This window comes from Hippoglossus hippoglossus, chromosome 23 (assembly GCF_009819705.1).
Source record: "Hippoglossus hippoglossus isolate fHipHip1 chromosome 23, fHipHip1.pri, whole genome shotgun sequence".
In the NCBI taxonomy this organism is placed as follows: domain Eukaryota; kingdom Metazoa; phylum Chordata; class Actinopteri; order Pleuronectiformes; family Pleuronectidae; genus Hippoglossus; species Hippoglossus hippoglossus.
Window position 1 is genome coordinate 10,974,703 of NC_047173.1, and position 17,459 is coordinate 10,992,161.

At 40.8% G+C, this 17,459-nt stretch overlaps 1 protein-coding gene across 3 annotated transcripts; it reads left to right on the forward strand.

Moving 5' to 3' along the window:
- The first annotated feature begins 653 nt into the window (after positions 1-653).
- Positions 654-16,075, forward strand: LOC117757378 (proline-rich protein 5-like). Of its 3 annotated transcripts, none has more exons than XM_034578482.1 (10): positions 654-875; positions 3,355-3,444; positions 5,649-5,834; positions 7,467-7,547; positions 8,667-8,773; positions 10,461-10,552; positions 10,654-10,794; positions 14,261-14,405; positions 14,521-14,811; positions 15,418-16,075. In XM_034578482.1, exons 2-10 carry the CDS (start codon positions 3,419-3,421, stop codon positions 15,765-15,767), a joined length of 1,419 nt encoding a protein of 472 aa, XP_034434373.1. In that variant the 5' UTR covers positions 654-875; positions 3,355-3,418; the 3' UTR covers positions 15,768-16,075. The 3 variants fall into 3 exon arrangements, with proteins under 3 accessions (XP_034434373.1, XP_034434374.1, XP_034434372.1); XM_034578483.1 differs by having other exon boundaries at positions 654-871; XM_034578481.1 differs by lacking the exons at positions 654-875; positions 3,355-3,444 and adding an exon at positions 4,574-4,833.
- Positions 16,076-17,459: the final 1,384 nt, after the last annotated feature.

Genomic DNA, 17,459 nt, shown 5'->3' on the forward strand with positions numbered 1-17,459 from the left:
TGGACCTTTTCTCTAGAGCCACCACAAGGTCGACATTTGCGGAGTTTTGTGTAATGTCTCAAAATTGATTGGGTGGATTTCCACAAACCTTTGTACAAATGTATTCTCATTCCCATGCTGGGGAGGGATAAGGTTTGAGTTAGGCTGTCCACAATGATTGGAAGTCAATGCAAAGTCTTAACCAAACCTAAACCTTAACCCAACCCTTACCAAACCTAAACTGTACCAAACCTTAACCTAAACTTAACCAAACATTAACCTAACCTAACCTTAATTAAACCTAAACCTAAACCTTACCTTAACCTTCACCTTAGCCTAACCTAACCTAACCTAACCTAACCTAACCAAACCTAAACCTAAACCTAAACCTAACATAACATAAAATAACCTAACCTTAACCAAACCATTACAAAACCTAAATCTAATCCTAACCCCTAACCTTAACCATGATTACTACTTGCCCAACTAACCAAACCTTACCAAAAAATATTTTATTTAAGCTATGGGGACTTGCATTTGTAGCCATAAGGACACAAACACACAGTCTCTCTCTTCTCTCTCTCTTGTCTCCTCTCTCTCTCTCTCTCTCTCTCTCTCTCTCTCTCTCTCTCTCTCTCTCCCTCTCCCTCTCTCACTGACAGCTCACGCGCGGCTCACCCACTTCGCTTCTTCTCAGGAGAACGTGCGTTGTCCTCTCGCGCCGCGGACCTGCAGCTGAGTGTCTGTGACGGAGGAGTGTGTGTGTGTGTCTGTGTGTGTGTGTGTGTGTGTGTGTATGTGAGTGTGTGAAGACACCGAGTTAAAGCGCACCGTCCTCACAGGAAACCCGGAGTTTAATACAGAGTTTACAGAGGAGCGCAGACTTCATGAAGACAGTGAGTATAAACTCTTAACTCCTCATGTTAGCTTAGCAAGGACACACCAGCTGAGAGAAGGAGATACTTTCTCTTATTGTACTAAACTACTTCTCCTGAAGGGAACGTCCTCTCTACTAACTGGGTTATAACTAGTTACTAGAGTTTTGTTGTCATGAAGGTACACAAGAGACTTGTGTTTGCATTAAACAGTCAGACACCAGTGGTTTGGTTTTTTTACAGCAGGACCTCCAGCTTGTGGTTTGGTTTTCCACACACACACACACACACACACACACACACACACACCATTTACTTTAGCACTTGTCTGGTGCAGGGGGTAATTTCCCTGTCCCAATGTGTGTGTTCATTTCAGCAGTGTGAGTCCCTGGTATCTGCCTAAAATGTAAAACTGTCTCCTGCAGAGAGAAAGAGGTGTTGTGGTTGGAGGAGGAAGAGGAGGAAGAGAAATCAGGTTTTTAAATATGTGGGAGGTTTTCATTCTCCGGACTGACTGCTCTAGGAAATCTTGGCCAGATGATTAGAATCACGATCAAGTTCCCTTTAACCGCAATCTATAAGTATACAGACTTGCCCTAAAGCAAGGCATTAAGTGTCTGGGATGTTCTGTAAGAAAGAGGCAACTGTTAGAGACAAGCAGCGTGGGTAATGTTGTATGGAGGCGTTTAGATCTGCAGGGCCAGGGCGTGATGTACCAGAGACACCAGAGTCATGACTGTATTAGTCACCTTTTTTATAAACATACACAAAAATAGACAGGCCTTTCTAGGATAGGTTAAAGTCATTTCATATTTAAAGATAGACGACATGAAAGCTCCCCAAAAGTGAAGCCGAATCATCTTGATTGCCTCCTGGTGGCTGGCTGCTGTATAGTTCTAAACTTGACCTCCTACTCTTTTTACGGGAGGTCTACGATTTAAGAATATGGTTGATATTGCATAGCAACAAGTCACATTTTCCAGGAAGTAAAGCATAATTTGCTTTGCAAATAAATCTAAAAACTGCCGCTGTAACTCACACTTTAATGTTTCATATTATATCAGTGTTGCTGTGGAGAAAAGTAAGTAAAGTGTTCTGGTGAAGACAGTGGTGCAGGTCAGGAGGAAGCCTCAGCCTTGCCCTGTTTGGCCCTGTGCTAAAACATGCCTGATGTACTGTGTGTGTGTGTGTCATTCTATCTTGCTCTCTCACTCCGTGTGTGTGTGTGTGTGTGTGTGTGTGTGTGTTTGAGAGAGAGGGAGTGAATGAGCAACTTGGGGCATTTGAGTTTGTGTTGGGATCAGATGTCCGTCTCTCCCCCACTGTAATTTGATTAGAATAATGTGTAGTGAGCCAGACAGTGAGTAGACACCTGTTAGTGTGCAAGTGTCAGGGAGTGTACTGTGTCTGAGAACTAGACAGTCCCAAACTTCTCATTTTATAACAACGTGGTCGGCTCTGTAAACTACTATTGTCCTTTAAAGCCACTTTGTGTACAGTATAGAAACTTGTAGAAACTATCCCAGCTCTGAAACTGAGATGCAGCCTTCAACTTTTCACTAAAGACATTGGCTTTTTTTACCATACGAGAGCTGTTTGAGTCGGTAAACCATAATCACTGATATCTAATCAGGTGTTGTTGGTGTCAGTGGTTGTCTCACTGTGACAATATTGTTCACAAAGATAAAAAAAGGCTGTCACCATCCGTGCAAAATCTTAGAGACTTCAGATAAGTTCAATATACTAAAACCACAACCGTGACCTTGATCCAAATCTAATCAGTTATTTCCTGAGTCTAAGTGAACATTTGTGAGTCTCTTGAAACGTTCTCAAGATAATGGTGTTAATAAAGAAAAAGAGAAAGTCCTTGATGCACAGTAAAGCTTCGTCACAGCCGCCATTCTGACGTGAATCTGGAGGTAAACAGAGGTGTGGCTAATCAGGCTCTGTGCCGAGATACAACAGAACCTTCATTAACCTCATCAGTAACGCATGTGTTTCACTAATCCTCCATGTTAACATGTGCTTTTCCTACTGTGACATGTACAAATATCTTCATCGAAAAACACCTTTTCACGTGGGTGTCAAATTAGAAAATCAGTTCTATTAGTTGTATTTAGCTTGACTTGTGTTTGTGTCAGTCGTGACCGTAGACTGTTTATAAAGATGGACGCTTCAGGTGGATGGATACAGGTGCCGCCATCTAGTGTTTGTGACGCACGGTAGTGAGCCGCGGTATCGTGGTTGTGCCGTTACATGCCCTCGGCCAATCGTGAGTCAGTCTGTGCTGTCAATCATGATGTTTCATTCAGTTTTTAATCCATCAAATAACAAAGTAGAACCGAATTTACACGAACTACGTAAAATGACATAAACAATATGAGAAAAATGTATTTCATGTGTCATGTCGTCCGTCCTTTTGTGCAGTCTATGACATAGATGATGAGACATAATGACTAGGACATTCTCAACCAGTGATTCTGCTGGTTTTCTTTTTCAGATCCTGGTTGGTTGGCAGTAATTAGTTGGTGGTCAGTAGGTCACAGCTGTCTGTCGAGACCAACATGGAACGAGAGGGCTCATTGAGGAGGTAAAAACACACACACACACACAGACACACACACACTACAACCATCAGGTCCAACTGATGCAGTTCCTATACTTTGTCTTTTCCCTTTTCTCTCTTTGTCTCTGTCCCTTGGGACACACAAATATGGTTGAAAGTGAAACACACAAACACACACATTCCCGAATGACCTCATTCATTCTTTCATTCATTCATTCATTCAAACGTCTCCCTCATGCTCCTTTGTTTAGTAATTAGTCCGCAGCCCTTTCTCTCTCAACTCAACTCAACCCTGTCGTTTCAAAGCCAAATAAAATGTTTCTAAATCCCTTTAATTCGTGCAAATTCACAATTTATCTTAAATTTTGCCGTCAGCAGAGAGGTTGTGTGTAGAGCCTTTTTGCAAGGCAGTGTTTATTTTGCATCTCTGTTTCTTCTGCTCTGCATCCTCCACTGTGCAGCAGCAAGCTTTTAAATTACGTGTCTGTAGATCCAGTGACACAAGGTACAACACTACACCTTCTTTTCTGGAGGTAGTCGGAAACTCCTCCTCACTTTTTGACGTGTGTGTGAGAGAAACTGAGTCCAAGGCTCCTGTTTCTCACACTGACCTACTTGTGTGGAGTTGAACTAAGATCCAGGTTGACAGACAGACCTACAATGCGCACACACACAGACACACACACACACACACACACTCACTTTCTCTCCTCTTTCCTGCCATATTATTCTACGTGCGTCTGATTTTCCATCCCCTCTTTTTTCTCTCTCCAACTCTCTGTACCTTCTGCTGTTCTTTCCCCTTCTTCTCTGTCCTCTGTCTCTTCTTTTTATCTGCAAAATCAGTTAAATTCAGTTAAGTTTAATTCAAAAGTACTGAAAAGCAATATAGGAAGAGTGCATGGCTCCAAAGCATATAGAAGTGAAACCAGACAAAATCAATGTGATACCTAAGGAAGTATTGAACAGTGATAAGTGAATTGGGTCAACGTGTCAGAACAGCTTCTGTCTTGGGCCCCTGCACAAAGAGACAGAAGGAAGTGAAATGTTTGTCACCTTTAAATCCTTCCCCACCCATTTGGCAGCTCTCGAACCTCAAAGGGTTCCTTTGTTCGCCCGGGCACAGAAGCTCACAGGGTCACATGGTCACCGACTGGCACAGACTGGCCAAGGGAGAGAGAGAAAGAGAGGTAAAGTGGGAGAGAAGAGGGTAAGGAGGAGTTGAAAGAGGAAAGGTGGAGGAAGAGAAAAGAAAGAAGAGAGCAGGAGCATGTGAAAGAGTTGGACAGAGACCCATGAGGACAAAGACAGCTTTTCTGCCCATCTGTTTTCATCCTTTGCTTCATCCACCTCTCGCTCAGACACACACACACTCATGGAGTGGGGATATGTAGTACCTTTTCAGTTACTAGAGTAAGTACATCAGGTGCAAGTGTGTCTGTGTGCGTGGGTGTAATAAGGAGGTTTTGATATATTTATGTAACCTTTGCAGATTTCATTGTTTTATTTTTGATGAATGAATGTGAATAATTTTTCAGGTGTGGGACTGAAGCAGTTGTATTATATAATTATATATTCATGTATACTGTGTATATAAATACTACATACATAATGCTACATAATCAAGTTGTAATTTACATTATTTTCGTTTTCATTATAGCTATGGATTATTTTCATAATTAATTAAATGATTAGATGATTGTTTGGTCCATAACATAAATAAAAAAATTCCCATAACAGTTTCCTAGGAATGCAATTCAACATCCTCAAATTGCCCGAGTGCAACAAAATTTAAATCATTTTATGAAAGGCTTTTTACTGTCAAGGATTTACTACAACTTCCATATGATTAAAATCCAAAGCTTCAATAGATTTAGTTTATTTACAGATAAAAACTGCAACATCAACAGCCACTTTTTATTTCTAAGACTGACGATCATTTCCATGGACGGACGTGCAGTCTGAAACTACTCTGAATATTGTTGAGTACTCTTTTGTACTTTTCTGTGCCTCTGCTCTCACTGTCTCTCTTTGTCGTGTCTCTGCTCTCTTTCTTTTCTTTATACTCTCTTTTCTTCATCTCACCCTTTCACCTAAATTCATTATGAAACATTATTTTCTAACAAAATCAACGTATTTTTACAGAAAACGTTTCAAAACGTGACTCTGCGTTGTCCTGTACACTTGGCTCTTATTAATGCTTCTCTCTCGTCCTGCTGAATCTCAAGGAGTCTCCACAGCAAACTGAAGTTGGGAAGCAGCTCGTCCTCCAGCCTGACGGACCTCTCGCAGGCGAAGACCCCAGCGGGGGGAGGTGGTGAGAAGGGAGGAACGGCCGGGGGGCTGGCAGAGGAGTGCAGCAAGGACAAGGGGACGCAGCAGAGGAGGGCCGGGGCCAACGCCACCTGGAACAGGTTGGTGTTCGGAGAGAGAGACCGACACATGCATACACACAATCTGTCTTAAGTGTGAGACATGTTGGTTCAGTTGATGAATAAGTACATGTGTGTTTTCCCCATTCAAGCTCTCCTGCTTTTGTTTACACACGTGTTTTTTGCACGTGTGCACCTCTTTCTCTGGCGATGTCGTGTTAGAATAAACATCGCCAGAAGAAAGCTGTGTTTCTGCCTTTATTCATCCTGTCACACACATATGCAATCACATAAGCACCAGCTCATCCCGTCCTGCTTCCCTCAGGGTCCATCACTATCTCTCTTTATCTCCATCCATCTCACATCCCTCGCTTTATCTCATTCTGCCTCATAGATTCTTTTCTTCTCCGTCTTTTCTCCGGTTATTTTTATGGTTTTCAGTTTTTTTTTTTTTTAAACCAGTAGACAGCATTGACTAAAAAGAAAGAGCTCTCAGTTTGCCAGGTGGTTTGAGGGCTGAACCACATGAGCTGCACTGAATTCTACCGGGAGACAAGTTCATGCCCCTTCTGACCTTTTTATATTCATCACTCTTTTGTTTTCTGCTCTCTTTTTACTTACTTTATAGTTTGGAATTTATGTTTTTAATAATATATCGGCTGATATATATATATATATATATATATATATATATATATATGTTTAAAAAATGTCTATTATTCCTAATTCCTATATTGTTATTGAACTCTTAATGACAAAGAAATGTAATTGAGGCTTGATTACAGTATAAACATAAATTTAATTAAAGAAATTAAAAAGTAAAGAACCAATATTTTTTCAACGTAAACTGTGAGCATAAATATGTGACTTTTCTGCATTATTTAGTTTATTTTCCAAAATAAAAGTTTTCATTTCGGCAAACATAATTGCCAATACCGATATTCATTTTTATAAATATATTTTTATTGTCAAAGTAATATATTAGGCTCTATTATTTGTATCCACATTCAAGCATGTGCGCATGTTTTTGTCTTTGGGTTTTTTACCATTTAGGTCAGAATCAGGGTTAAAGCTATTGCGTAAATATTAGTGAATTTACAGGTAATTGCCGCCATATAACATGGCATCAATATACAGATGCCACATGTTGATCAGCCTGGACAATACACAGTGTTTATACTGTGCGTTGTGCATATGAACACTAAAGAAACATGTTTGTTATATCAACATTACTGTATATGCCACTATATATTATGTAAATAGTGTATATTACATAATATCTGTAAACCATTAGGAGAATAGTGCCTGTCTAATTCCACAGATAATCCCTTCTCTCTTCACAGTACCCAAGGTCAGGTTATAGATAAAGGACCAACCAACAGTACATTGTAGTGTCTTCATTGAGGGACTTTCATATCTAACTCAGATGCACCAGACAGAGAGACACCAAGTTCTGCTTTCACCAGCTTCCAGAAAACTTCCATAACCAAATCTCACCTCGAAGGAACTACTTGTATACTTTGTATTACAGTATAACTCTATCAATGCAGCTTTTAAAACTATATTATTTGTATACAACATTGTGATTATATATGTATGTGATTAATTGAATGTTCTCCACATCAGTTATGAGTCATTTGTAGACTAAATGCTTCCCTGTGTGTTTGACTGCAGCATCCACAATGCAGTGATCTCAGTTTTCCAGAAGAAAGATCTGGGAGAGAATGAGCTCTACACTCTGAATGAAGGTGTCAGGTTAGTTTCTGCCTCTTGTATTGTTATGTTTTCATTGCTGTCTGTCCGTCAGTCAGTCAGCCGGATTAATCAAAAACCACAGGACCGATTTCCATGAAACTTTGTGGAGGGACCAGGGATGAACCCATTTATTTTGGAGCAGATCCGGATAAACGGGCCAATCCAGGGAATTTGTATTTAACATGGTGAGATTGGCCTTTGCCTTCGTGCAGGAATGGGCTCTTGCTGACTCTGTTGGATTTTAACTTAAGCAGTTTTTTTTTAATTTTAGGATGTTTGACTAAATCATAGCGTTTTCTTCTATAATTCCTCATCTTCCCTGCAGATTTCTTGCAGGAACAAACTCTCCTCTTATGTAAACACATTAAGTGCTTCAGCATGTTATTCTAAATTTAGACTTCACTGAATCATGAACACATACACAGGATCATTGATGTGCCATCATTCATAGCTGAGGCTACAGAGGAGCCACTGCTGTGTGTTGGGTGTTGAACGTGTAGCTGAGGGCGGTAGACACAGGACACTCGAAACTGACTCCTGTTAATTGCAGTAAATATATTATACTATATTAGACACAGTAAATGCATACATGCAACAGTGACGGCCTATATTCTACTGTCTGTGATTGGAGTAAAGGTGCCTTATCTAAATTAGAATAAAATTCAATAAGATAACATTTAAACAGCAGTAGTCATGATGTGTAGTGATTAAGTGGTATATTATATAAATTGGGCTATTGTGTCATTTTTCAAACATGCACTGTTTCTCTGTTGATGTTATCTGTGCCTTGAAGATTAAAGGTCAACGTCTCTTCTCCTATAATAACAGTCACATTAATCTGCACTGTGTGTGTGTGTGTGTGTGTGTGTGTGTGTGCGCGCTTTTCAGTGGAAAGTCCCTTTGTTGAAGTGTTCAGATGTAGCTGTGTTCTGTGTTTATATTGTGAACAATATATTTTCTCATATCCTGAATGTGCTGCTGTTTAAACACTGCATGCAGTCTCATTACTCACGGTTTATAGTCAGCAATTGTGTGTATTAGAGATGGTTTGGTATACGTGTGCGTTTGCTCGTCTCTGCACATGTGCACCCTCATATTTCTTAAATGTGTGTTTTGCAGGCAGCTGCTGAAGACAGAGCTGGGCTCCTTCTTCACGGAGTACCTTCAGAACCAGCTGCTCACTAAAGGCATGGTCATACTGAGAGACAAGATTCGATTCTATGAAGGTACATTAATAAAAAAATCACGTTTATTGAGGGATGGGGCATGTATGCAGGTTATATTTTTATTTTACATTATGTACAAATATAAAATAGGCTACAAAAATGGTAAACTTTTAAATTCAGACCAAAAGCAGTGGTCTGTGGGCGGCTGTGGTTCAGGAGGTAGAGTGGGTCGTCCACTATCCACTTACCCGAAGGTGGGTGGTCTGATCCGCAGCACCTCCAGTCTGCATTCTCAAGTGTCCTTGGGCTAAACACTGAACCCTAGCTTGCCCTGACAGCTGTGCAGACAGTGTATGAGTCGTGTGTGATAGAAAAATGCTATAGAGTAATAAATAATGCTCTATAGAAGCAGTGTAGGAATGTCTGCATCGATGGGTGAATGTGACCTATTCTGTGCTTGGAGTGGTTGATAAGACTGGAAAAGCACTATATAAGTACAGTCCTTTTACCAGTAATATTGTTTTAATACCATTATTGTTGTTTCACAATCGCAGAGCTCCAACTCTGAAACACTGGAACAAGTTTACAGAGATTAAGCTGTAAAAATTGTTGTTTAGTTAACAATGGTATAAATACATATTCATTGGAAAGAAGAGTTTGTATGTGGTTGAGTTATAATATGAATGAAAGGACCGTTTCTTCCAGTTTACAACCTGCTAAAAGAGGGGGAAATTCTACAAGGTTCTTTGTTGAGTCCTGAATTAGAGATTACTGTTGGTATTTAACTGGTGTCTTTCTGTGCCAATGATTAATTTCACAGAAAGTTTTTATCTCAGCATGACACGAGTCCAACAAGGAAAAATAATAATTGACTAAAAATCCAGATGGAGTGTTAAACATTTAACTATTAGTTTGAACTGTGAGAACACAGCTTTATCTCCACCATCAGTGAAGAATGTTTTTCTGCAGCAATAAATACCTGTATGCACATGCACGCACACACACACACACACACACACACACACAGTGAAAGCAAGTGCTTAGGACACTAGACATATTTTGTTCTCTCTGTTGTGGTAAATGTGTGACCTTATTCGAGGTACCACACATACTGATTGTGAGAGATTTTCTGAGCTGTCATCACAGGAAGTGATGGTAAATGTCAGTTACACGACATTCAGCAAGTGAGAAACTTAACAAAAAAGAAACCACACTGACTTAAAGACTTAGTTCTGGCTTATTCAATAGTGTATTTTGGTGTGTGTGTGTTTAGGTGGATTATATATATCTGCACCTCAAAATACACCTGTGGACCTTGTGTCATTTAGGAATTTATCACTGTTTTCTGTGTTTCGTGATAGACGTTCACACTGTGTGAATAAAGTCTGTGTTTGCTTATTTCCAGACATGATTGAAATATCACAGGAGATAAGTGATTAGTGCCCAAAGGTTTGCATCGAGCCTTTTACAGTAAAAGAGTAAAAAAATAGTTTGATACTTCTTAAGCCTCTGTTAATATTATTTCCACTGCTGAAAAAAACTGAAATCACCAAGATGTCAATGTGCCAATTACTACAATAATGTTATAATATTTATAAATATGTATAAGGTTCTTGCATAATGTGGTGCTTTTCTAAATTATGCTGCAAATATTTTCCAAAAACATCCACAAGAAGACTTAATTCTCCTCTTGAATTTGTGCATTTGCAAATTTCTAATTTTCTGTTCTGCTTACTGTGCCAAATAGGTCAGAAGTTGTTGGACTCTCTGGCTGACACGTGGGACTTCTTCTTCTGTGATGTTCTGTCCATGCTGCAGGCCATCTTCTATCCTGTGCAGGTACACACACACCCATGTACACACACACAATATTCTCCTTACACAACCCTATAATGTTGACACATATGTGTGTGTGTGTGTGTGTGTGTGTGTGTCGTCAGGGAAAGGAACCATCAGTGCGTCAGTTGGCTCTGCTCCACTTCAGGAACATCATCACCCTAAACCTGAAACTGGACGAGGCTCTCGCTCGACCCAAAGCCAGAGTTCCTCCCTCTATCATACAGATGCTGCTAATACTACAGGTACACACACACACACACACACACACATACACACACACACACACACACACACACACACACACATACACACACTCACTCATGATCTTTCTTAAGCTGCTTTCAGACATGCACTGAAGTCCGGACATTTTCCTGAGAGGGGGGTGTATGTGAGAACGCAAACGAGTCAGTTACTCTGGACTTTTAACGTGTCTGACCTGGACAATCTCCTGTTGTGTTCTTTAACTGTGAAAGGCAAACTCCACTTTTCTGGAGTTCAAGTCTGAAAACGGCTTAAGTGTTACAGTCCCTTACTCACTTAATTACACACACACACACACACAAACACACACACACACACACACACACAGCAGCACAAACATCTATTACTGATGTGGGTTAAGGATAAATGACAACAGATGAGGAAAGAGATTGAGGTTATTTTCTTGCTAAGGGATCTCACAGGAAGTCGTCTCAGTGTGAACACAGAGCGCAGTCGTCTTCCCATGACCACTCAGTACCCTCTGCACCCAGGCCGTGTGTGTGTGTGTGTGTGTGTGTGTGTGTGTGTGTGTGTGTGTGTGTGTGTGTGTGTGTGTGTGTGTGTGTGTGTGTGTGTGTGTGTGTGTGTGTGTGTGTGTGTGTGTGTGTGTGTGTGTGTGTGTCTGTGTGTGTCTGTGTGTGTGTGTGACAGTGTTTGTGTTTTTGAATTACCCGTGTTTACACAGTCCTTAATAACCTGACTTCCTCTGTAGAGCAGAAAACCTCAACAAGTCAGTTATGAGAAGAGCTTTATTCCAAAAGTGGAGACACTGCTTGCTTCTCAAAATTCACAAAAATTCAAACCATCTTTTCGTGACTGAATTTAAGTCGTTATTTTTTCATTGTTGAAAGTTCAACTGTGCGATTTAAATCTTGTGTTGTTTTACCAGCCTGAAAAATTATTCAGATTATCTGAAAAGGGAAAAAATCAATGAAGTGCAAATATTCAGATATAACTAAAGTAGAGAAAGCTCAGAAGTACTCACTGTGGATCAACACAAGAAGGGCACAGCAGTCCCCTTATGAATTAAAACCGACATTTCAATTCACTAGATCCAAATTTTTATTTGAATCTGCACCAAATTTCACACACTCATGAATACCAGTCCCCTAAATATCAGTTTTTTTTCAGCAAGATCAATTAATTATTCTCTATATCTTGTAATGTTAAAAAAATTTAAATATATATATATATATATTTCAGTCAGACAACTCACGTTTGAATGTTTGTTTATTCAACAGTAGAACAGGTTTAGTGTTTGGCGTCTAGGCTCCGACTTAATCACTCCCCCATATGATACACAGGAATGATGGGAGTGATGAGCTAATACTGTAACCCCCCGTCGGAGCCTACAGGTGGATGCTGGGGTGGTGGAGGGGCTGAGACAATTGTCTGTGATACTGCGTAGTAGTTAGGAAGCAGAGAGAGGGATGGGAATTCCCTCTGCTTAAATAGACCGCCTAATGAGGTGGATGAGTACTGTAGATGGTAGTGGTGAGTGAAGTATGTCACATGATGTATGTCACATGATGTATGTCACATGAAGTGTGTCACATGATGTATGTCACATGATGAGTGTCACACGATTGAAACAGTGCAGCTCGAGTTGCCTGCCAGAACTAGCTCGCCGGCGTCGCTCCATATATTAAATTTTATTAGCTAACCAAACAAAGATTTGTGATATTTTGGTGTCAACAGTTCATATTTAACCTGAACGCTCCCACAAACGGGTCAAAGGTACGATCCGGTCAGGGAGTGGATTGAATTGATTAAATGTGCTCTCAAGTGTGTCTGTGTGCATGAACCGTTAGTTAGTGAGTGAGTGTTGGGTTTAGTTTGGACATCATTCTAGTGACTCATTGACCCAAATCTGCTCCTAGACTCAAACAGAGGGAGGTATGGTGAAAAGAAAAGACATAAAAATAGAAAAATAGTTTTCTTGATTTATGTGCTGTGCACACATGAGTAATTTTAATTGACCTGTTTTTGTTTTGTCTGCGATGTTCGAAGGAACAGATATGAAAGCAGACAGGAGAGCTGGGCACCAAATAAAAACGTGTACGAGAGATAAAATTCAGCAGCAAATGTTGACTGTTTACGACTTCTTGTTTCATCTGTTAGTAATTTCCCTTTCATTCTGTTAAAAAGCTGTGACGCCAGTTCACTGAAGTCTGTTCTCTTCATGTGGTTTGTTTCCGTGCTGTGGGCTCAATGATTCACAGTATTGAGAACTGATTGATCTCTTCTTTGTTATTCAAAAACATATATATACATCACATTCCTCTTCGTCTTTGTTATTCGCGACGGCTCTGAGTTCATTGAACAGTAACATCTCTCATTATGAGGGTCATTTGTTTGCAGCTGAACGCACTAATGTCAGATGAGGGTCTGAGCCGTGCTGCAGAGATAATCGCTGTAATGTTCGTGTTTCCTGGCGACACGGCTGGAACAGTCATGTCGACCCATGACACAAGAAGAGCCATCAATAAAGAATAAAGAGGGCTCCACGTTTACAGAGTGGATGTACAGGTGAAGCAGGATGTGTCCAGAGTTATGAGCTTCTTTTCACGGGGACAAAAGCCATTTTTATTCCATGAAGGGCTGTTGTGACTCTGATGGCAGATATAACTAAACTTCGACTTGAACCCATGTCCTTAGAGCTGCGCTAATCAATGCTTCATGAGACTCATAATGTTTCCAGTCATGGTATGAAATGTATTGTTGTGGTTTACAGCTGTTTTAGTTAAGTCCTCTGTGGTGTTTCCACTACAAGCAGCTGTACAGCTCTCAAAACCTATAATGTCTCAGTGTTGTGTTGCTTTCAAATGGCCCCAAAAAAAATAAAAAATCAATCAACGCAGTTTCAAGACCTGATAGATGACATATGGATTTATTTATTTTTCTTTACTTCATCCATTGGGATCATTGGCTCATATAAACACTTTTTCCTCTTTCTGTTTTCGTACCCAGCCCTGTGTATTTACTTGCAGCAAATGAAACAGATATAGATAGAAAGTGAACTTGAAATTGAGCTCAAAGCAACGAAACAGCAACTTCCCAAACCGGATACTGTGAGGGGACGTGGTTTGAGTCAGTGTCATTCAATTATTATACCATTAACATACAGGAAACAGAGCTCTGTTTAATCCAGGAGTGACAAAGACAACGCCAGTACAAACTTTAAAATCGTTGTTTTACTTAGCGTGTTTATACATGTTTATATGTGTCTGAGTTTTAGGACCAAACAGTTTTTTTTCCAGCTGTATTTATAAAACCGTAGCGCCTCCTAGTGGCAGCTGTCCCCCTACTATGTTTTCATCATGTTTTAAACCATAAGTATACTTTATCAGAGAAAGTAAAGTAAAAATAAAGTTTCCATTCTGTCTAACCAACACATATCAATCACCAGCTACTCTAAACTTGTGTGTGTGTCTTTGTGTGATCCAGGGTGTCCATGAGTCTAAAGGTGTAACAGACGACTACCTGCGTCTGGAGTCCCTCATCCAGAAAGTGGTCTCTCCCTACCTCGGCACTCATGGCTTATATTCCAGAGATGGATCCTACAACCCACACTGCTCCTCCTGCCTATTAGGTGTGTGTGGTTGTGTGAGTGTGTGTGTGCAGAGAAGGGTTTTTCTGAGGTGTAATGTGATGTACAAAAGAGGTAATTTTTCTTCTCCTTTTCACCTCTCTGTCTCTCTCTTTAGAAAAGCGTTTGCAGCGCTCCTGGTCCTCCAAACCAGGCAACTCCCCTGCTGCCAAAAACCCAGTGGTGCGGTCTAAGAGCTACAACGTGACCATGCTGACCCCTGTGGTAGAATATGATGCGGATGCCTCCATTGGAGGTGGAGCAGGTATCAGGCGACACTCCGTCTCTGAGATGACTTCCTGTGTGGAGGAGAGCAGCTCCGTGGCCGAATCCACCTCCAACACCAACAGCAACACCAGCACACCCAGCCTCGCCAAACACTCCCTGGCTTCAGCAGAACTTGTTTCAGGTAGAAATAACAGAAATAACAAATCATCTGTTTCTTTCAAGATTGTAAAAGGTAGTTCCTTGCTGGAGGAATAAATAGATCAGACGACCTTTAAAATAGGATGTTTACAAGATGGGTTGGGTTTCTGACCTTAAAAGTATCTTTAAGTTAAAAAATATTCAAGAAAAACATTTTCCATCTCACTGATCTTCAGTCAGACATTTTTTTCATCTTGAAGTGCTTTAAAAACATTAGTTCAGTTAGTAAGTATGCTTCAATCCATCCGTTATCTTCGGCCTATCAGAGGTAGCTGGCCAAATATTACAGACACCCCTCTCCCAGCCACACTTTCCAGCTTTTCCTGGGGGATCTTGAGGCGTTCAGTGGCCAGATGGAATATGTAGTCCCTCCAGTGAGTTCTGGGCCTCCTCCCGGTTGGGTTAGGCCCAGTAACCCTCTATAGAAGGCGATCAGGTGGCTTCCTGGTATGATGCCCACACCACCTCAACTGGTTCCTCTCTGAGGTCCCAAGCTGATCAACAAACACTGCAGCGACTTCTTATCATGTTACATATTGATCACTATGTTGTTTAACACTTTATAACACTTTAACTTTCTTTTGTACAGATACTGTGACCTCCAGCCAGGACCCACAGTCCAGAGTCACTGACAGTCCCACGAGTCTTCACCTTCAGCCACAGTATCACTCCCCAGGCATCCTTCCTGAGCCCTCCCCGTCTAAAGACACACACAGCAGTGGATCGCTGGTGTGGGACTCCCCCTCGTCCTCCAGAGCGCTCGCTCATGACACGAGCTCCGGCCCCAGTCCATCCTCCAGTCCAGAGATCCTGACGGACCACATCCAGGAGTCTTTGGAATCAGAGCCCGAGCAGGACGGCATCTTTCTTGACTTCTCGCGACGTTGTTCTGGAGGGTCGACGCACAGCAAGGACAGCGGCAGACAGAGTGTGGCGTGACACACACACAGACACACACAAGCACTCAGAACAATGCTGAGCCATTACTGACATTCCTCTGGACAGCCTGTGATGCCCCCTGCTGTTTTTCTGGAGATCATCAGGGATTCAGACTGAATAATTTTTCTAGAGATTTTTTATTCTCTCTAAAAACAAACGATGACCAGTAAATATTTAGATCTGGCACTTTTATTAGACGCATTCCTCCAGTTGAAAACATCTGCACTTTTCCCTCGGGGAAGCTATAATCGTATTGATCACTTGACTTTTAAACTAAACTATAACTAATAAAATAATTGTAAAGTAGACAGTTGTTTTTTTTTATGGGTTTTCTCTCTCAGGTGTGTGTGTGTTTTTGTTTTAAATAAGCCAGGGGTGAGGACACATTCCAGGAGCACATGCTGGAAAAGAAATAGACGTTAGGGTGACAGAATTATAGGGATTTAATCGTAGGAGTAGGATGTAAAGTAGGATTAAGTAAATAAAGGAGGCTATATGTTAGGGTGTGTGTGTGTTGTTGTTTTTATAAATATAATTATTATTATTATAATGGAGGGATTTAGATTGAGTCTGATCCACACTCCGGAGCAGAAGGGGGCGCTAATGAAGAAGAAGCGTGTGCGGTGAACAGGTGCAGTGGATCTCAATCAGAAGACGCCATGTTGTTTCTTAACGCGTTCTTTGACTAGAAATGTACGAGTTCGTTTATAAATCAATGCAACGATGCACCTTCAGGAACTCTGTAGAAGTGTTCTGCGTTTCAATACTTTATTTTTTAGATAATATTTCGCCTCTTTTATTTTTTTATTATTGCACCGCCACTCGCTGGAAATTAAGAAAGAACCGAGTGGATTTTCTGGACTAAACAAATGTCAACAACGAGCTGCTGGACCAGCAACGACACCGGGAACAGGTTGAGATGAATATTTATTAAATCGCTGCACAGCTCCATATATTAATATTAGTGCAGGGTCATAGCGCCACCTACTGATCAGTGTGATAATTAAGTTGTTGTAACATTGTCCAATTGACACAAAATTGCTCATGCTACATCAGAGCCCCTTCTTGAACAGATACATTAGTCTGTATGTAATAATAGTGATGGCGCCACCTGCTGGCAACAGGAATTAAGCTTTGTTTTACAACTATCATTCGATTTACATTAAATTTTCACAGTGTGATGTGCAATTGATAGCGTGGACCGTAATGAGCAATTAGCAGGCAAAGATTGACAACACGTGACGGACGCAGGAAGTGAAGCGTTTGTCCTTGCCGCAGTGCGCAAAACGCATGTAACCCGGAGACCATAGACTGTATATATAAGGCGGAGACGTGCGCTTGGTCATTGATCGCTCTCTCCACTAACCGCAACAGGCTTGAAAATGCCTGTGCTTGGGCCCGTTAGTGCTACAACGTAGCCCTAGTTTTTTATTATTTTCCTATTTCATTTTCAAACAGACAAGTTGTCAAAATAGAAATCAGTCAGACAGCAGATGATATGTTAAATTTGTGCAGGTACAGACATATGTAAAATAACATGGCAGTGCCTGCAGCTTCATTTCATAAAGAGACAATTCAACAAACATGTAGTGTGTACTTTTTTAAACAGTTAACACTTACCAACACTTGATAATTCCCCTGCAACTTATTTCAGAGTTAAAGACAGTTTGTGATGTTTGATATTAAAGAGGG

Bases quoted from the DNA above. Each gene is read 5' to 3' on its own strand.
- LOC117757378 (XM_034578481.1), top strand. From the start codon at position 4,796: ATGGAGTGGGGATATGTAGTACCTTTTCAGTTACTAGA. The intron at 5,835-7,466 runs GTTGGTGTTCGG...GTTTGACTGCAG, and splicing joins GCCAACGCCACCTGGAACAG to CATCCACAATGCAGTGATCT. The intron at 8,774-10,460 runs GTACATTAATAA...TGTGCCAAATAG, and splicing joins CAAGATTCGATTCTATGAAG to GTCAGAAGTTGTTGGACTCT.